Raw genomic sequence first — 14,378 nt, 5'->3', positions numbered from 1 at the left:
CTATGAAATAATATGCATGATAAACCCGCATATGTTGCTAATGGCAACATGCTAACGCCCACAGCATCGCTGGAGACTGTGTCAGTTAATAACAGTTTCACAGCTGTTGCATCTCGTGTTTATTAACCTTAAAAGTTTTTCACAGTATAGAGATCTATCTTAAGTGACAGTAAGGGTGAACATTGCTTTAAGACATCAACAAAAACTTTCTATAAATAATAATTTCCCAGAACTTTTCGACGAAGATTTAAAAAATAAGAGACATGTTTAGGGCCTATTGGCAGTGTCGCTGTAAGTAGGCCTATGCCAATTTATTCCCTATTGGTAAAAAATATACAGGGAATAGAACGAGGACTATCAAAGAAACATCAGAGATCTGCAGTGACAAATAACGGCTGAAAGAAGTGATTTGTTCGATCTTACTTTGTCAGTAGCCTACTTGTTTCTTTTATGGTTCAATATATATTCTCTTATTGTTCAATATATAGGCCTATATATTTGTATTTACAATTTACATCTTCGGGGGATCCTTATTCTTTCAAAATATGTCGTGCTCTAACTCTTTCAATATTACTACCTATGTCTCCCTATCTCAACCCCCCTCTTTCTTAACGTATGCGTATACATAAGTGTGTGTGTTTGAGTGGGGGCATCTTGTGAATGCGTCATTCTGTTACTTTAGTTCTATCACAAATTTCATTCCATCTAAGATCGCTGTCCAGGTATAAATTTAAAGTACCGCTATGTGTAAAGCGCCTATGGACTTTGTCAAGTTGTATACCACAGGCGCTTTACCGACCAATGAAACTGTTGCCAAACTACTATGGTTGACAGGAAGATGAAGAAGATGGCAATAAAACTCCGTAATAAATCCATTGATTCGGAATGACTGAATGTACCTTCACTTTATATAGACGGTACTTTAGGATGTCAATTTGATCTATTTTATGCATTTAATTTCATCCCAAAATTACCTTTCTTGACTCTGGGATTTAGTGATCCACAGTTTCTTAGCATATATGATATTGGTACAATCAGCATAGTTATCCACTCTGAAGGGCTAACATTATATGCCTGGTGCCCTAGATCTGTATATTCAATATCGAAATGTGCAAATGCCGTGAGCGTGCTGGTGATACATCTGTACATATCATATCATCGTTACTATTGATATAATGATAAGAGCCGAGGAGAGTAGAGATGTCCGGACAAGTTTACACATACTACATCAGTGTAATTTGAAAGGTAAATCATCAGATAAGACCGCGAATATCGCGAATACGAAGAGAGAGAGAAAGAGAGAGAGACTTCCGTATTAGTCATATTAAAGATGAGAAATATATAATGTATTAAAATACTTTTCAAAAGACTGTAAATCCAGTATATTGCCCAAACACTTAAAATGACAAATGTGCCCTCATTTCATGTTTTAAAAATTAACCTAGTACTAGTGGGTTTTAAATAACAAGAGCGACCTCAACACACGCGTAGACACGCAAATTTTCTCTCCCTTTGTCGGATAAAGGGTAATGAAATTATTGATTTCGGCATATCTTTTAAAAATTACCCGTGTTTTTGTACGGAAATGGGTATTTAAGGGCAGTGAGTGGCGAACTTTCGAGAGTTGTGGGACTATCGTGAAAATGTTCCGTAATGATTTTGACAAGTCTATGTAAAGATAATCTTGCACTGTTGCACGATCACCCCAATCTTGGACGAATCGTTGTTTTAGTCCAAGCTGCAATCCACCAAACAGGAATTTTACAATGACATCTATGATATCGCTTCTGTCTACGGGCTTAGGATTTTAAATATTGTCATAATCTTGACAAAATCGTAGAGCTGCAAGCACGAGGATCCGTACGAGTGCACACAGTCACCACCTGCCTTCATACCGATGCCTTAGGAAAAAGAGACATTCAAGCAGAATAGGGAACCGAATTGACACTGCATGAAAAATTTAACTGTAGGCGCAAGTTTGAAAATTTAGGTCTATGTAGGGGCTATCTTAAGGCTACAACTGTGCTAGGGTCGCCCCTAGTTTCGCAGTTTTTGCATCCAAATCACTAATGACAAGCTATAGGCCTACCTCCTGGAACTTACAATTATTGATTTTTCTTCTTCTTCTACCAATTTAGCTTGCTATATTTTTGTCTTTTCCTCTTCAATTCCGTTTCATACACAGGGTTGGATACTGTGAATCATCCATATTGAAGTTTAATTTGAACGATATAAAGGGTTAGGCTATATGTCTTAACTTGTTGCAAGTGTGGCAATTGATTTATTGATATGACAAATTTCTCATGAATCTGAATTATAAAAAATTAAAATCTCGTAAAAAGCATGTACACTGACGGTGTGATATAAAGAATAAAGATTGCACCAGTTTCGATTGCCGACAAAAAGGATTTTTTTCACATCTATCGCAATCACGAAGACCACATCGTCACAATCTGACAGATGTGACAGGTTTAAGCGACACTGCATCACGCCCTTTTGTTAATCTTGCGGAAAGTGATGTCTTCATTGTGTGACAAGGTACATTCTCAACTAAATAAGTTTAGATGGTTTAGATATGGTATATGCTTGTAAATTTTTCCTATTTTACTATAATTTTAGCAATTGTAATTGCTGTTGAGATGTTTTACTTGCTAACAATCAACCGTGTACGCGCGTAATGCCTTATAAAAATGTCTGCCTCCATAAGAAACGGGAACCTGCAACTTATTCTGTTCTCTTAAGTTAAATACCATCGCCGGGGGAGTTTTAGGATCAGAAGGATTTTTAAATGGAGCAAATAACTGTAGAGGCTTTTGTCTGCAAATGTTCAGAGCTGTTAGAAGAAGAAAGGGGAGCTGAAATTGAAGAAACGAGGTGATTGTCTGCTTTGATTTTGCATCAATTTTCGTTCTCTCTTTTTTTTTCACTTGCGACTGGACACGTTTTTTAAGTTTTTTGCGCTGTATTGCACCGTATTGCGCAATTTAGGGATACTCTCCCGGGTTCGGTCCCCGGTCGAGATAGGTATTTTCTCCCAAAACGCTTCAATGATGTTGAGATGTTTTACACTAAAATGCGCAATGTGCCGCAAGCAACATACTAGAAAAAAGCAAGTCTAATCGCAGGTAAACACGGAAAACTGCCATTCCCAACAAAAAGGGTGATTTCAAAATTGAAATATATTACTACTGGCATTAAATGCCGTTGATCCAATTTAATAAATCGACACAACTTAAGTTGTTTAAACAATTGTTTATCTCGGCAACTCGGTGAACGTTTCGGCAAGTGGCTCTTCTTTGCAATAATTCTGGCCATTTGTAAGTGACACCATGTTAGTTAAGTCATTAGACCTTGTAGAGTAAATGTTTGCTTGGCAGCACTAGCAGAAGTAGTATGGTGCATTATTTTTGTAAGACAGACTGACAGTGACTGTGCAGCATGTGACGTACAGAGATGGGAATCATATCTACACAGTGGTTCTGATTGTATCTAATGAATATTATTGACATTGATATTATGTCCTTATCACTAATACTTGTAAGTATTGAAATTTGAAGGCCACATTTTTTTCGCAAAACAACTTGCAAGTTTGGTTCTGTTAAATCTACAGGTTTATGTGTCTAAAACTAAAATTATGAAATCTGAAATATACAAAAACTACTGTGGATGAGCCTTGCCTATGATGCAAAATACTTTTCAGAGTTCTACAAGAGAATGTGTCGCCCAAAGAGCTCCAGAGGCGTGGCGTGTGCCTCCTCAAGCTGCGCGTGCAGAGCAGGCACACAGGGATGTATGGGCGAAGCATGCTCACAATGCAACCATTTTGGCCTGGAAGTGAACTTCCATCACACAACCTCAGTCCAGGTAAAAGGAACTTCCATTTTACAGCCTTAGTGCAGATAAAAGGATCCAGGCTATGTACTTGAATATTTTTCAGCATCATCAGCAGGAGCATATACCATTACTTTTGTTCACAAAATCCCCCATACTCTAGTACTGAAGATGATATATTATTCAAAGCTTTTCATTTGATGTTTTTGATACTGAAGGCAGTGAAAATGAAATTATACTTTTTAGGTGACATAGTAGGTATCAGTCCATCATCTGGTGACTCCCGAGTAGATCAGATAGCATCCGGCATAGTGTCCAAGGTGGGGCAGAGCTCCATCAGTGTGGCCTTTGAGGAGAGTTTTGACAGTCTGCAGGTTGAGGATGATACACAGTACAAGCTGATCAAATTGGCCAATGATGTCACTTACAGGAGACTCAAAAAGTTATTGACTTTTCATTTTTTTGCTTGCCTTTAAAATAGTTCAGTTTGCTTTTTAAAATAAATTTTCATTTAGCTATGTTGAAAAAATATTGAAATTTCACAGATGTTCAAAGTGGACACTGGTTTTATTAGCTTTTTTCCATGTGTAACATTTAGATAAATATCCAGCATGATTTTATTGCAGAGCCCTAGAACAACTGAATAATTACAGGACAGGTGTAAGTTCACAATTGATAAACATACTGTTTGGAAGTGCTGATGTCAGCATACCTTACACTGGCACATCTGGAGGTGGAGTAAAAGGTAATTACTTGCTTGAATCTTCAAAAAGGAATGAATGAGGCTGTATCTGTGACAAAAAATAGTAAGTTAGATGGGAATGCACTCTTCTAAATCAAAAGTATTGGTATAAAGTAGCCCTTGAAAAAGGATGAAATAAAATTAGATTTTAAAACTACCTATCAATTTTCCAGATCTTGCCTTTATCAACCCTCACCTAGATGAGTCCCAGCAAGCTGCTGTGGAGTTTACATTAAATCAGAGAGAGGTGGCAGTGATACATGGACCCCCAGGGACAGGAAAGACCACCACAGTTGTAGAGATCATACTGCAGGCTGTCAGGCAGGGGATGAAGGTTGGTGTTTACTTTTTTTTAGGTCTATTGTTGGACATACTACCAATAACAGAGAAACGCCTGAAAAAATATTGATACTTAAAATGCATAAAGTGTGTTAAGAATTGACAGTCCTGTTATGGAAAACTCTTATTGTAAGGCCTTATGTTTGTGAAAGACAATTATAGTGTAGTAAAGAACAAACACGGCACTTTATTGTACCACCAGCGTTAGCGCTGGCGGTACACATGGTTTCGGTCCCGTCCGGATCGTTCCGCCGGCTCCGCCGGTTCCGCCAGCTCCGCCGGACGGCTACCGTTACCGCTTCTCCTCCTAGACGGTAAGGGCCCCCGTACCCATCTCATGGATTTAGGTCACCTATAATCTCAACTCGTTCCACGTAAAATTTGGGCTTTGTCGGTATTGGGGTCTGGGTGTGGCACTCATTACAATGCACCCTTGTCTAAAAATGGCAAAATTAAATGCTAATTATCTACCCTACGGAAGGGGTTATGGGAAAAATTTCTATAGACGGCTTTCCAAAAGTCATATGTGTAGATTTCAAATATACCCTTGGATTTGACCTTTGACCTTTACTTCAAGGTCAAATGGGCCAAAATTTTCAAAAAAATGAAATTTTTTACGAAAAAAATTTTTTTTGCCCTGTTATTCAGACACTACACAGACTTAACCAATAATATTATTGAAAAGTGTTACCCTTCAGGTCATCTTTCATCTCCATGAATTTGGGGTCAATCGGTGCATTTTCACGGGAGTAGCGGCCATAAGATACCGAAACTGAAAACTGTCTCTAATTCGGGAACCGTTAATGCTAGAGACCCATTCTTTTTTGCATTTTGTAGAGCATGTAAAGCCCAACACTGGAGGTGGTCTCGGTTTTTTTGTATTCCATACGGTTTTCGAGTTACGCTGTATCAAAAAGTACATATTGGTGGTAAAAGCAAAATGTGCAGTACGGTAATGGATAATAAATTTTGAACTCTGGAAAAATAAAACATAAGGCTTGGAAAAGCAGACAACTTGTGTTCAAAAATGACATTATTTCATCAAATTTGAACTTCTGAAACTTCAGAGCACCTCCTATTTCAAGAATTTTGACCAAAATGACATTTTCTTTATTTTAATTAATTTTTTCTGTACGAAATTTAAGGCACATTATGGTAACTCCAAAATTATAACATTTAGTCCCTTATATCTCCAAAACTGGCAGAGATAGGTCCATAGTTACTATTAAAGTTGAATAGGAAGTCATATACTGGCTATCTTTCTGTGACCTTAAAATTGACCTTTGACCTACTTTTCACCATGAACTGAACTTTGCAAATTTTGCTTCCCTTTTATCTCCAAAACTGGCAGAGATAGGTCCGTAGTTACTATTGAACTTGAATAGAAAGTCATATACTGGCAATCTAAATGTGACCTTGAAATTGACCTTTGACCTACTTTTCACCATGAATTGAACTTTGCAAATTTTGCTTTCCTTTTATCTCCAAAACTGGCAGAGATAGGTCCGTAGTTACTATTGAACTTGAATAGGAAGTCATATACTGGCAATCTATATGTGACCTTAAAATTGACCTTTGACCTACTTTTCACCATGAATTGAACTTTGCAAATTTTGCTTTCCTTTTATCTCCAAAACTGGCAGAGATAGGTCCGTAGTTACTATTGAACTTGAATAGGAAGTCATATACTGGCAATCTATATGTGACCTTAAAATTGACCTTTGACCTACTTTTCACCATGAATTGAACTTTGCAAATTTTGCTTTCCTTTTATCTCCAAAACTGGCAGAGATAGGTCCGTAGTTACTATTGAACTTGAATAGGAAGTCATATACTGGCAATCTATATGTGACCTTAAAATTGACCTTTGACCTACTTTTCACCATGAATTGAACTTTGCAAATTTTGCTTTCCTTTTATCTCCAAAACTGGCAGAGATAGGTCCGTAGTTACTATTGAACTTGAATAGGAAGTCATATACTGGCAATCTTTCTGTGACCTTAAAATTGACCTTTGACCTACTTTTCACCATGAACTGAACTTTGCAAATTTTGCTTCCCTTTAATCTCCAAAACTGGCAGAGATAGGTCCATAGTTACTATTGAACTTGAATAGGAAGTCATATACTGGCAATCTAAATGTGACCTTAAAATTGACCTTTGACCTACTTTACACCATGAACTGAATTTTGCAAATTTTACTTTTCTTTTATCTCCAAAACTGGCTGAGATAGGTCCGTAGTTACTATTGAACTTGAATAGAAAGTCATATACTGGCAATCTAAATGTGACCTTGAAATTGACCTTTGACCTACTTTTTACCATGAATTGAACTTTGCAAATTTTGCTTTCCTTTTATCTCCAAAACTGGCAGAGATAGGTCTGTAGTTACTATTGAACTTGAATAGGAAGTCATATACTGGCAATCTATATGTGACCTTAAAATTGACCTTTGACCTACTTTTCACCATGAACTGAACTTTGCAAATTTTGCTTTCCTTTTGTCTCCAAAACTGGCAGAGATAGGTCCATAGTTACTCTTGAACTTGAATAGGAAGTCATATACTGGCAATTTACTGTGACCTTGAAATTGACCCTTGACCTATCTTACATCTTACGAAGAACTTAAATTTGATTGTACCATATATATTTTTTGCAAAAGTTTAAAAATTCTTGTTGATTGCATTTTTACAGCTTGTCAAGCGCAAAACTGGTGGCTGTGTCCCTTATTTTGTGTATGTGGGGGTCTATACGAATGTGCTTGCTCCAGCTGGTGGTACAATATTCGGAGGCGGTATCGCCTCTCTGATCCTCTAGTTTTAAAAGTCACTAAAATTACAGTCAAGACTGTACGTGAACTGTAACATTTTGTTATGAATGGATGATTATTTAAAAGAACATACATTTGTCAGCACTATTTATTTTACTTTCCAAATTAGATTTTAGCATGTGCTCCTTCCAACATTGCTGTGGATAATCTTGTTGAGAGGATAGGTGGTGCTGGTAAGGCTAAAGCAGTTCGTCTTGGCCACCCAGCAAGAATATTACCAGGTATTCAGAAATATGCTCTGGATGCCATCTTGGCTACAAGTGAGGAAACCAAGTTGGTAGAAGATGTCAGGAAAGATCTCGATATAACATTGGTGAGTGGGGCAAAATGAAAATTTAGTGAATTTAAGTGTTCTTGGCTCTGTAGTAATGTGTAACAATTCTTGGTGCATTGATAATGAATCACAGTTTAATCTTATCTACTGTGATGTCAGGGTAGGAGACTTTCCTCCTTTTGTGTAAAAGCTGGAGACTTTAAAAGATGCAGAATTTCGTATGTAATGTCTAGCATTGGGAAGGATTTAATGAAAATGCAAATTTTCCCTCTTTTTAAAGTCATAATAACTCTTCGTTTTGACCAAAAATACAATTTTCCTGGAAAAAACGGCAATTTTCCCGTACTTACCAATGGTCAACGACCCCATCCCTGCATTCAAAGTTAATCCAGGGTTTTTTTCCTAAACGTACAGTTTTTTGTTAAAATCTCTTAAGAGATTTTAACTGATGGAGCCCTCTCTCTGACATGATAGTCACGTGATATCGAGCGATAGTTTCTGGTGACCTACTTAAAACCGCGGGAAAAGCAGACAACAACAACACTATATAACAATATTATAAGATTCATAAGATATATTCGTCTTATTGCTCAAAATGCATTTATATCTACAATGTGTGCAATTCTGGGCTTTTCGTTATCTGACGCACTGTACAAAAACTCGCAACTTACGTCTGAGGGTTTCCCGCCATGTTATTTTGGTCTCGAATGAACGCGAGAATCCGCGTGACACCTAAACATCATTGGCAACGGATGCACTTGTCGACCGTGAAGAAAGGCATCGAAAGCCCAAGTGACAAGCACAGATTTTAGTTTTACTACAATAACAGTCGTTTTAGTGGGAAAATGCAATAGAATATATTTCCAGGCGTTGTTTACAATGTATTTCTTGCGGAATTTTGAATCTCAAAGGAAGAGTTATTATTGCTTTAACACCCTGTCCCATTCCTGTACATCCATACTATGTGTCTTTGTGCAAAAAGATTTGCTTTATTTATGATGCAAAACATTAGTATCACTGTTTTAGACCAAAATGAGGCGAACTCGCAACAAGGGGGAGCGACAGTCAATGAGAGAGGAGATGAAGTATCTGAGGAAGGAGCTCCACCAGAGGGAGACTGCTGCTGTGCGAGAGATCCTTAAGAGAGCAGATGTTGTGCTGGGGACCCTGACCAGTGCCACCGAGGATGGACCCCTGAAACATTTAGATGACCAACACTTCGACCTAGTTGTCATTGATGAGTGTTCTCAGGTATAGAAAAATTTGCTGGAGACAGCTGCATAAACCCAGTTTCTCCACTAGTAGTAGACCTGATAGACACAAGATGTCTGAAGAAAATGTGTTTTAATAATGGTATAGCATGTAATTTTATTCAATTCCTAAGGTTGTATCATTGAACAAGTGTGTGTGTGTGCGTTCGTGAATACTTGAGAGAGAGAGAGCAAAAGAGAGAGAGGGAGGGAAGGGTAAAGTGAATTAACTAACAATTGTTGTGAATGGACAGAGCATTTTAAAAGCACCTATTTAACATTTATTCCAGTCCCTAGAAGCTGCCTGCTGGATAGCTCTTCTGAAGGGACCGAGGTGTATCCTGGCTGGGGACCACCAGCAACTTCCTCCCACCATTATTTCACACAAGTGAGTTGGATTGGCATGTGTTTTGGTTCCAAGTGGTTTAATTTATATCAGAGAAATGGAATGGTAAAGGACAGGGTTGCTTCACATTTATCATTTCTGCCTTGGATTATATTTGTTTGGTTTTCTCTTTTAGTTTTAAAGATAAGATATATGATAAATAGCAAGTATTTGGTTAAAGTGAAAAATTGCTTGTTTGTAGTTCACAACTGAAAATTTTATGGTAAGAGCAATTTCAGCACATCCAAAATTTGATTGGTAATGATAGACTGTAATTTCCTTATTTCTTCAGACTGTGCATGCTAACTGTCATGCCCTCAGCCCTAGCTGTCTTTCCTCAGATTTTGTCTGTATTAAGTAAACTCACTATACAAACTTGTCACCCAGGGCTAGTAAGGGAGGGCTAGATGTCACTATTATTGCAGTCACTATACAATCTTCTTGTAACACCCAGGGCTGCCAAAGGAGGTCTAGAGGTCACTCTAATGGAGAGAGTCCTGAAGCTTCATGGAGACAAAGTGATGAGAATGCTGACAATGCAGTACAGGATGCATGAGCTGATCATGAACTGGTCATCAGAACAGTTGTATCATGGGAAACTGGTGGCTCATGAATCTGTGGCCAAACACCTGTTGAAGTGAGTGCTCACATGACTCATTTGAAAGGACTGGGATGAGGATTATTGTAATGGATGCTAATGCTTGTGTTGGACTTCAATTTACAGTTTAAGCTCTGGTTTGTTTTTTAAAACATAGCAGCAATAACAAAATGGTTTTGATAAATTTTGTAAAGCCATTTGAAAATTAACTAGAAAATATATAATATAAGCTGACAATTAGAATATGATTATAGTTTTCGATATGTCAGGCGACAACATTGATAAGTATACATTTTATAACATGTTTGTTTTTTAAGATAAGTTTATATTCCAGAGATTTGCCAGGGATAGAGACCAATGAGAATACCACTTTACCTTTGCTGCTGATTGACACAGCAGGATGTGATCTCCTGGAGCTAGAGACCTCAGATGAAGTTTCCAAGGGAAATGAAGGTAGACAAATACTTTCTATTCGAAAAGTTTTGGAAGTGTAAAACTTTAACTGTTAACATCTACAATGCAATAATTATTAATTTCTAATAAAGAAACTTAGTTTACATGGTTAAATCTCCCAGGTTTATATTTTTCTGTCAGATTTGTTAATTTGATTTTGGTAAGAGTTACATTCCTTCTATCTTGAAGCAAGAATACAGTTGTATTTTTAATGTGCAGCTGTAAGGAATAACACTTGTGTTTTGCAGGTGAAGCTGGCTTGGTAACTGCCCATGTGGAATCTCTGATAACCAGTGGACTGTCAGCAGAGGACATAGCAGTGATAGCCCCTTACAATCTACAGGTATAGCACAAATACTGGGAACATGCTCATGTTTATTTGACATTCTGATAACTGATTCTTCATAATCTTTTAATTACCCAAATTGAATTTACTAGACAGAATTTCTTACAAACATAAAAAATCGATTACTAAGAGTCCCACATCATCACAAGGCTAATAATTAAGTCAAATTATCAAAACCAATTTATATTGCACAATTGAGGTTCGTTATCCAGGTTGATCTTCTCCGTCTCCGTCTGTCTGCCAAATATCCTAAGTTAGAGGTCAAGTCAGTGGATGGGTTCCAGGGCAGAGAGAAGGAAGCTGTGGTCATTTCATTGGTCAGATCTAACAACAAAGGTATGAGGGGAAGGAGGAGGGATACATGTTGGTCATTTCTTGTTTTCAGATATTTCTTTTTTTTTTTTTATCAGATGTAATTGAGACATTAATTTGAATAAAGTGGCAATGTTAAATTATGAAAACAAATTTTAGTCTTAAAAGACTTATATGGATGTTGTGTGAGCCGAAGTTGAACAGCTTTAGTTTTATTTTAGTGAAATTTATGAATTAATGCCAATTAATTTCACTTTAGGTGAAGTTGGATTTCTAGCTGAAGACAGAAGGATAAATGTAGCCATAACTAGAGCCAGGCGCCATCTAGCGGTGATATGTGACAGTGAAACAGTCAGTCACCATGCTTTCCTTAAGTCCCTGGTGGACTACTTAAACAAGCATGGAGAGGTTAGAAGTGCACACCAGTACCAGAATGGTAGGTTGAACATTTATGTCCAAATGAAAGAAGACATAATGATTGATTTGATCTTAGTTTATTTAATCAGTCTGCTGCATATGGAATTTTAAAGATTAATTGTATACACCCTCATTGTTATTGTTGTGTGTGTGTGTGTGTGTGTGTGTGTGTGTGTGTGTGTGTGTGTGTGTGTGTGTGTGTGTGTGTGTGTGTGTGTGTGTGTGTGTGTGTGTGTGTGTGTGTGTGTGTGTGTGTGTGTGTGTGTGTGAAGAGAAAGGGAGAAGAGTTCTAGTTAGTTTTGGTTTCAAGTTACATTCATAAACATAGCAGTCTTATTTTGAATCGTGCTATTTTTCCAGAGCTGGACCTGTCTAGTCACTATGAACTTCCAGAACACATTCAATCATCCATGACAAAAGCAAGCTCTGGAAACACACACAAGGAACAGAAAGAAAACAGTGGTGCAAGACCAAAAGCAAATCAGGCAAAGAAAAAGAAGGAAAACAAAAGACCAGGGACTGCCTCAGGGACTGCTGGAGCAAAACCTTATCTGAGTGAAATCAAACAGTGAGTTTCATTGCTCGTCATACTGTGTTAGACTTGTGGAAGATAATTCCATTGAAAAAAAATGGACAAAATAAATGATAATATGTAGGAAATGGGAACAAAAAATTATGTGTTTTTATTTCAGTAAAAATATACTTATTTAACCTTTACAACTCATTGGATAATTAAACTTATATTTGATAAGACCGGACCTTTGGAATGAAAGACCTAGAAGATTAAAAGGGCAAGATTTGATTTGTGCAGTACAGTTTTATACAGGCCCAGACAAGTAACTGTTGTGGAGCTGAATTTGCTCTGTAACTGCCTAGCTGTGTTGATTAACTTTAAATGTCACTTGACAAGAGTCTGCATTATTTTACAGACCTACAGATGAAGACAAAGAAGAGTTGTTGACTAGCATAGAGACGGAAATCATGGACTTCATGGCTGACCAGAACAGGACAGAGCACAGTTTTCCATCCTCATTGTCTTCAAGGGGAAGATTTGTTGTGCATGAGGTGTGTACAAACTTTGTACATTTTTGAGTTCCTAGTTTGCCTTAATTATCTGCTATAAAAGTAGTAAATTTCTACGTATGATTGACAGACATGTAACAGTGAGACTGTAAATGTTTATGTAGACATATTCTAATAGTTAAGTCTCTCATTTGAGTTTAGATAGCAGAGAGATTGGGCATCGCCCACATCAGTCAGGGAGAAGGTCAGTCAAGGCACATCATGATTAGCAAACAACCACCTGCTGTTGCAGTAGAAACACAAAGAAGTGGCAGTGCCCCAAGTAATGTGCAAAGAGAGAAGGACAACAGTAGTGTAGGAACCCGTGGTCAAAATAAAAAAGAGAAGAAAAAAGAGGAATTCTGTAACAATCATCAAAGTCTCTCTTTGTGCTCTGGACCAGATGAAGCAATACTACAACAGGAACAGCTAGCAGTGATAACATGTGAAAGGTGCTTGAAAAAAATACCTAGTCAAAACTATGAGCTTCATTCTCTTAGGTGCAATGGAAGCAACAATGCAACAAAACCAGAACCCCAGAAAGAACAAAGCAAAACTAAAACGAAAAACAAGAAACCCAAGAGTGCCAAAAATGATGTCTCCTCCAAGGAGGCACAGGAGGAAGACTTTGATGCCCTTATTGCAGAAGCCATGACACTGAATGGTGTGTGCAATTTCCATAAATGTAAAACAAATGTGTTGACTTTGGGTCAGAATTGTGAATTTTGTGCCAAACGCTTTTGCCTTGCCCATCATATTCCAGAGGTACATGGTTGTGGTGATGCAGCAAAATCACGAGCAAGGATGTTGATATCGAAGGAAGGTGTTATTTATAGAGGAGGTGGAGTTCCAAACAAAAAACCAGACCCAGCAAAAAGGGCACATCTTCAAAGAAAGCTTGATAGCAAACTTCATGAATTTGAAGAAAAGAGACAAACTAAAAAGAAAGATAAAGGAAAGTGAGGTCTTTGTGCATGATATTAGATGCATGCAAATTTGTTATTTTAAAGCAAAGTTTCATTTGCGATTTGCTACCTAATTTCAAATAATTAAGAAATATTTGAGTCAAAAATATTTATGTAACCACCAATAATCCCTGCATAAACTGTCTTTATCCCCAGGTATTAGATTAAGTTATAAAACTTTCACACTTAATCTAAATATATTTTATTTTTTGACAGCTAAAAATCGATCAATTTATAACTGATCCACCTAGTCACACATTACTTCCAATTTTATAAAGCCCCTTGAAATACAAATTTCTGGTCCAATTTACAAATGCAAACAATTTGTTCTCTTTGCAGTATTGGGTTTGCTTAGAGTTGTGAATTTTAACAGGTTTGATTCAATTCTTGGCAGTTATATGCAGTCAAACCTCTAAAATTGGCTAACATAAAAGTGATAAGATTTTGGCGTTGATCCTGGTCACCATCTGGATCTAAGAGTATTTAAGCATTGCTTCACCATTGTAAGAAAGACCCTATAACCTAGACTCATTGTGCAATAAATGTCCTCTCAACTACCAGTTTTGTCAGTGTTA

The 14,378-nt window shown here is 37.3% G+C and overlaps 1 protein-coding gene across 1 annotated transcript; it reads left to right on the top strand.

The window, feature by feature from the left end:
- The first annotated feature begins 2,683 nt into the window (after positions 1 to 2,683).
- Positions 2,684 to 14,363, top strand: LOC106159769 (DNA-binding protein SMUBP-2). Its single transcript, XM_013536171.2, has 16 exons — positions 2,684 to 2,874; positions 3,701 to 3,864; positions 4,078 to 4,273; positions 4,458 to 4,576; positions 4,747 to 4,907; positions 7,851 to 8,054; positions 9,042 to 9,266; positions 9,556 to 9,653; positions 10,105 to 10,287; positions 10,583 to 10,701; positions 10,950 to 11,044; positions 11,260 to 11,383; positions 11,619 to 11,795; positions 12,137 to 12,344; positions 12,706 to 12,841; positions 13,001 to 14,363. The coding sequence occupies exons 1-16, from the start codon at positions 2,789 to 2,791 to the stop codon at positions 13,799 to 13,801; spliced, it is 3,096 nt and encodes a 1,031-aa protein (XP_013391625.2). The 5' UTR covers positions 2,684 to 2,788; the 3' UTR covers positions 13,802 to 14,363.
- Positions 14,364 to 14,378: the final 15 nt, after the last annotated feature.

The sequence above is a fragment of the Lingula anatina genome, chromosome 3 (genome assembly GCF_051362555.1).
Source record: "Lingula anatina isolate TDL-2025a chromosome 3, LinAna3.0, whole genome shotgun sequence".
NCBI classification, from domain to species: Eukaryota; Metazoa; Brachiopoda; class Lingulata; order Lingulida; family Lingulidae; genus Lingula; species Lingula anatina.
This window is presented reverse-complemented; position numbering and strand designations above follow the sequence as displayed.

Excerpts from the sequence above, each read along its gene's own strand:
- LOC106159769 (XM_013536171.2), top strand. The coding sequence starts at position 2,789 with ATGGAGCAAATAACTGTAGAGGCTTTTGTCTGCAAATGTTCAGAGCTG. Across the intron at positions 8,055-9,041 it reads AAGATCTCGATATAACATTG|ACCAAAATGAGGCGAACTCG; the intron begins GTGAGTGGGGCA and ends TCACTGTTTTAG. Across the intron at positions 9,654-10,104 it reads CCCACCATTATTTCACACAA|GGCTGCCAAAGGAGGTCTAG; the intron begins GTGAGTTGGATT and ends TGTAACACCCAG.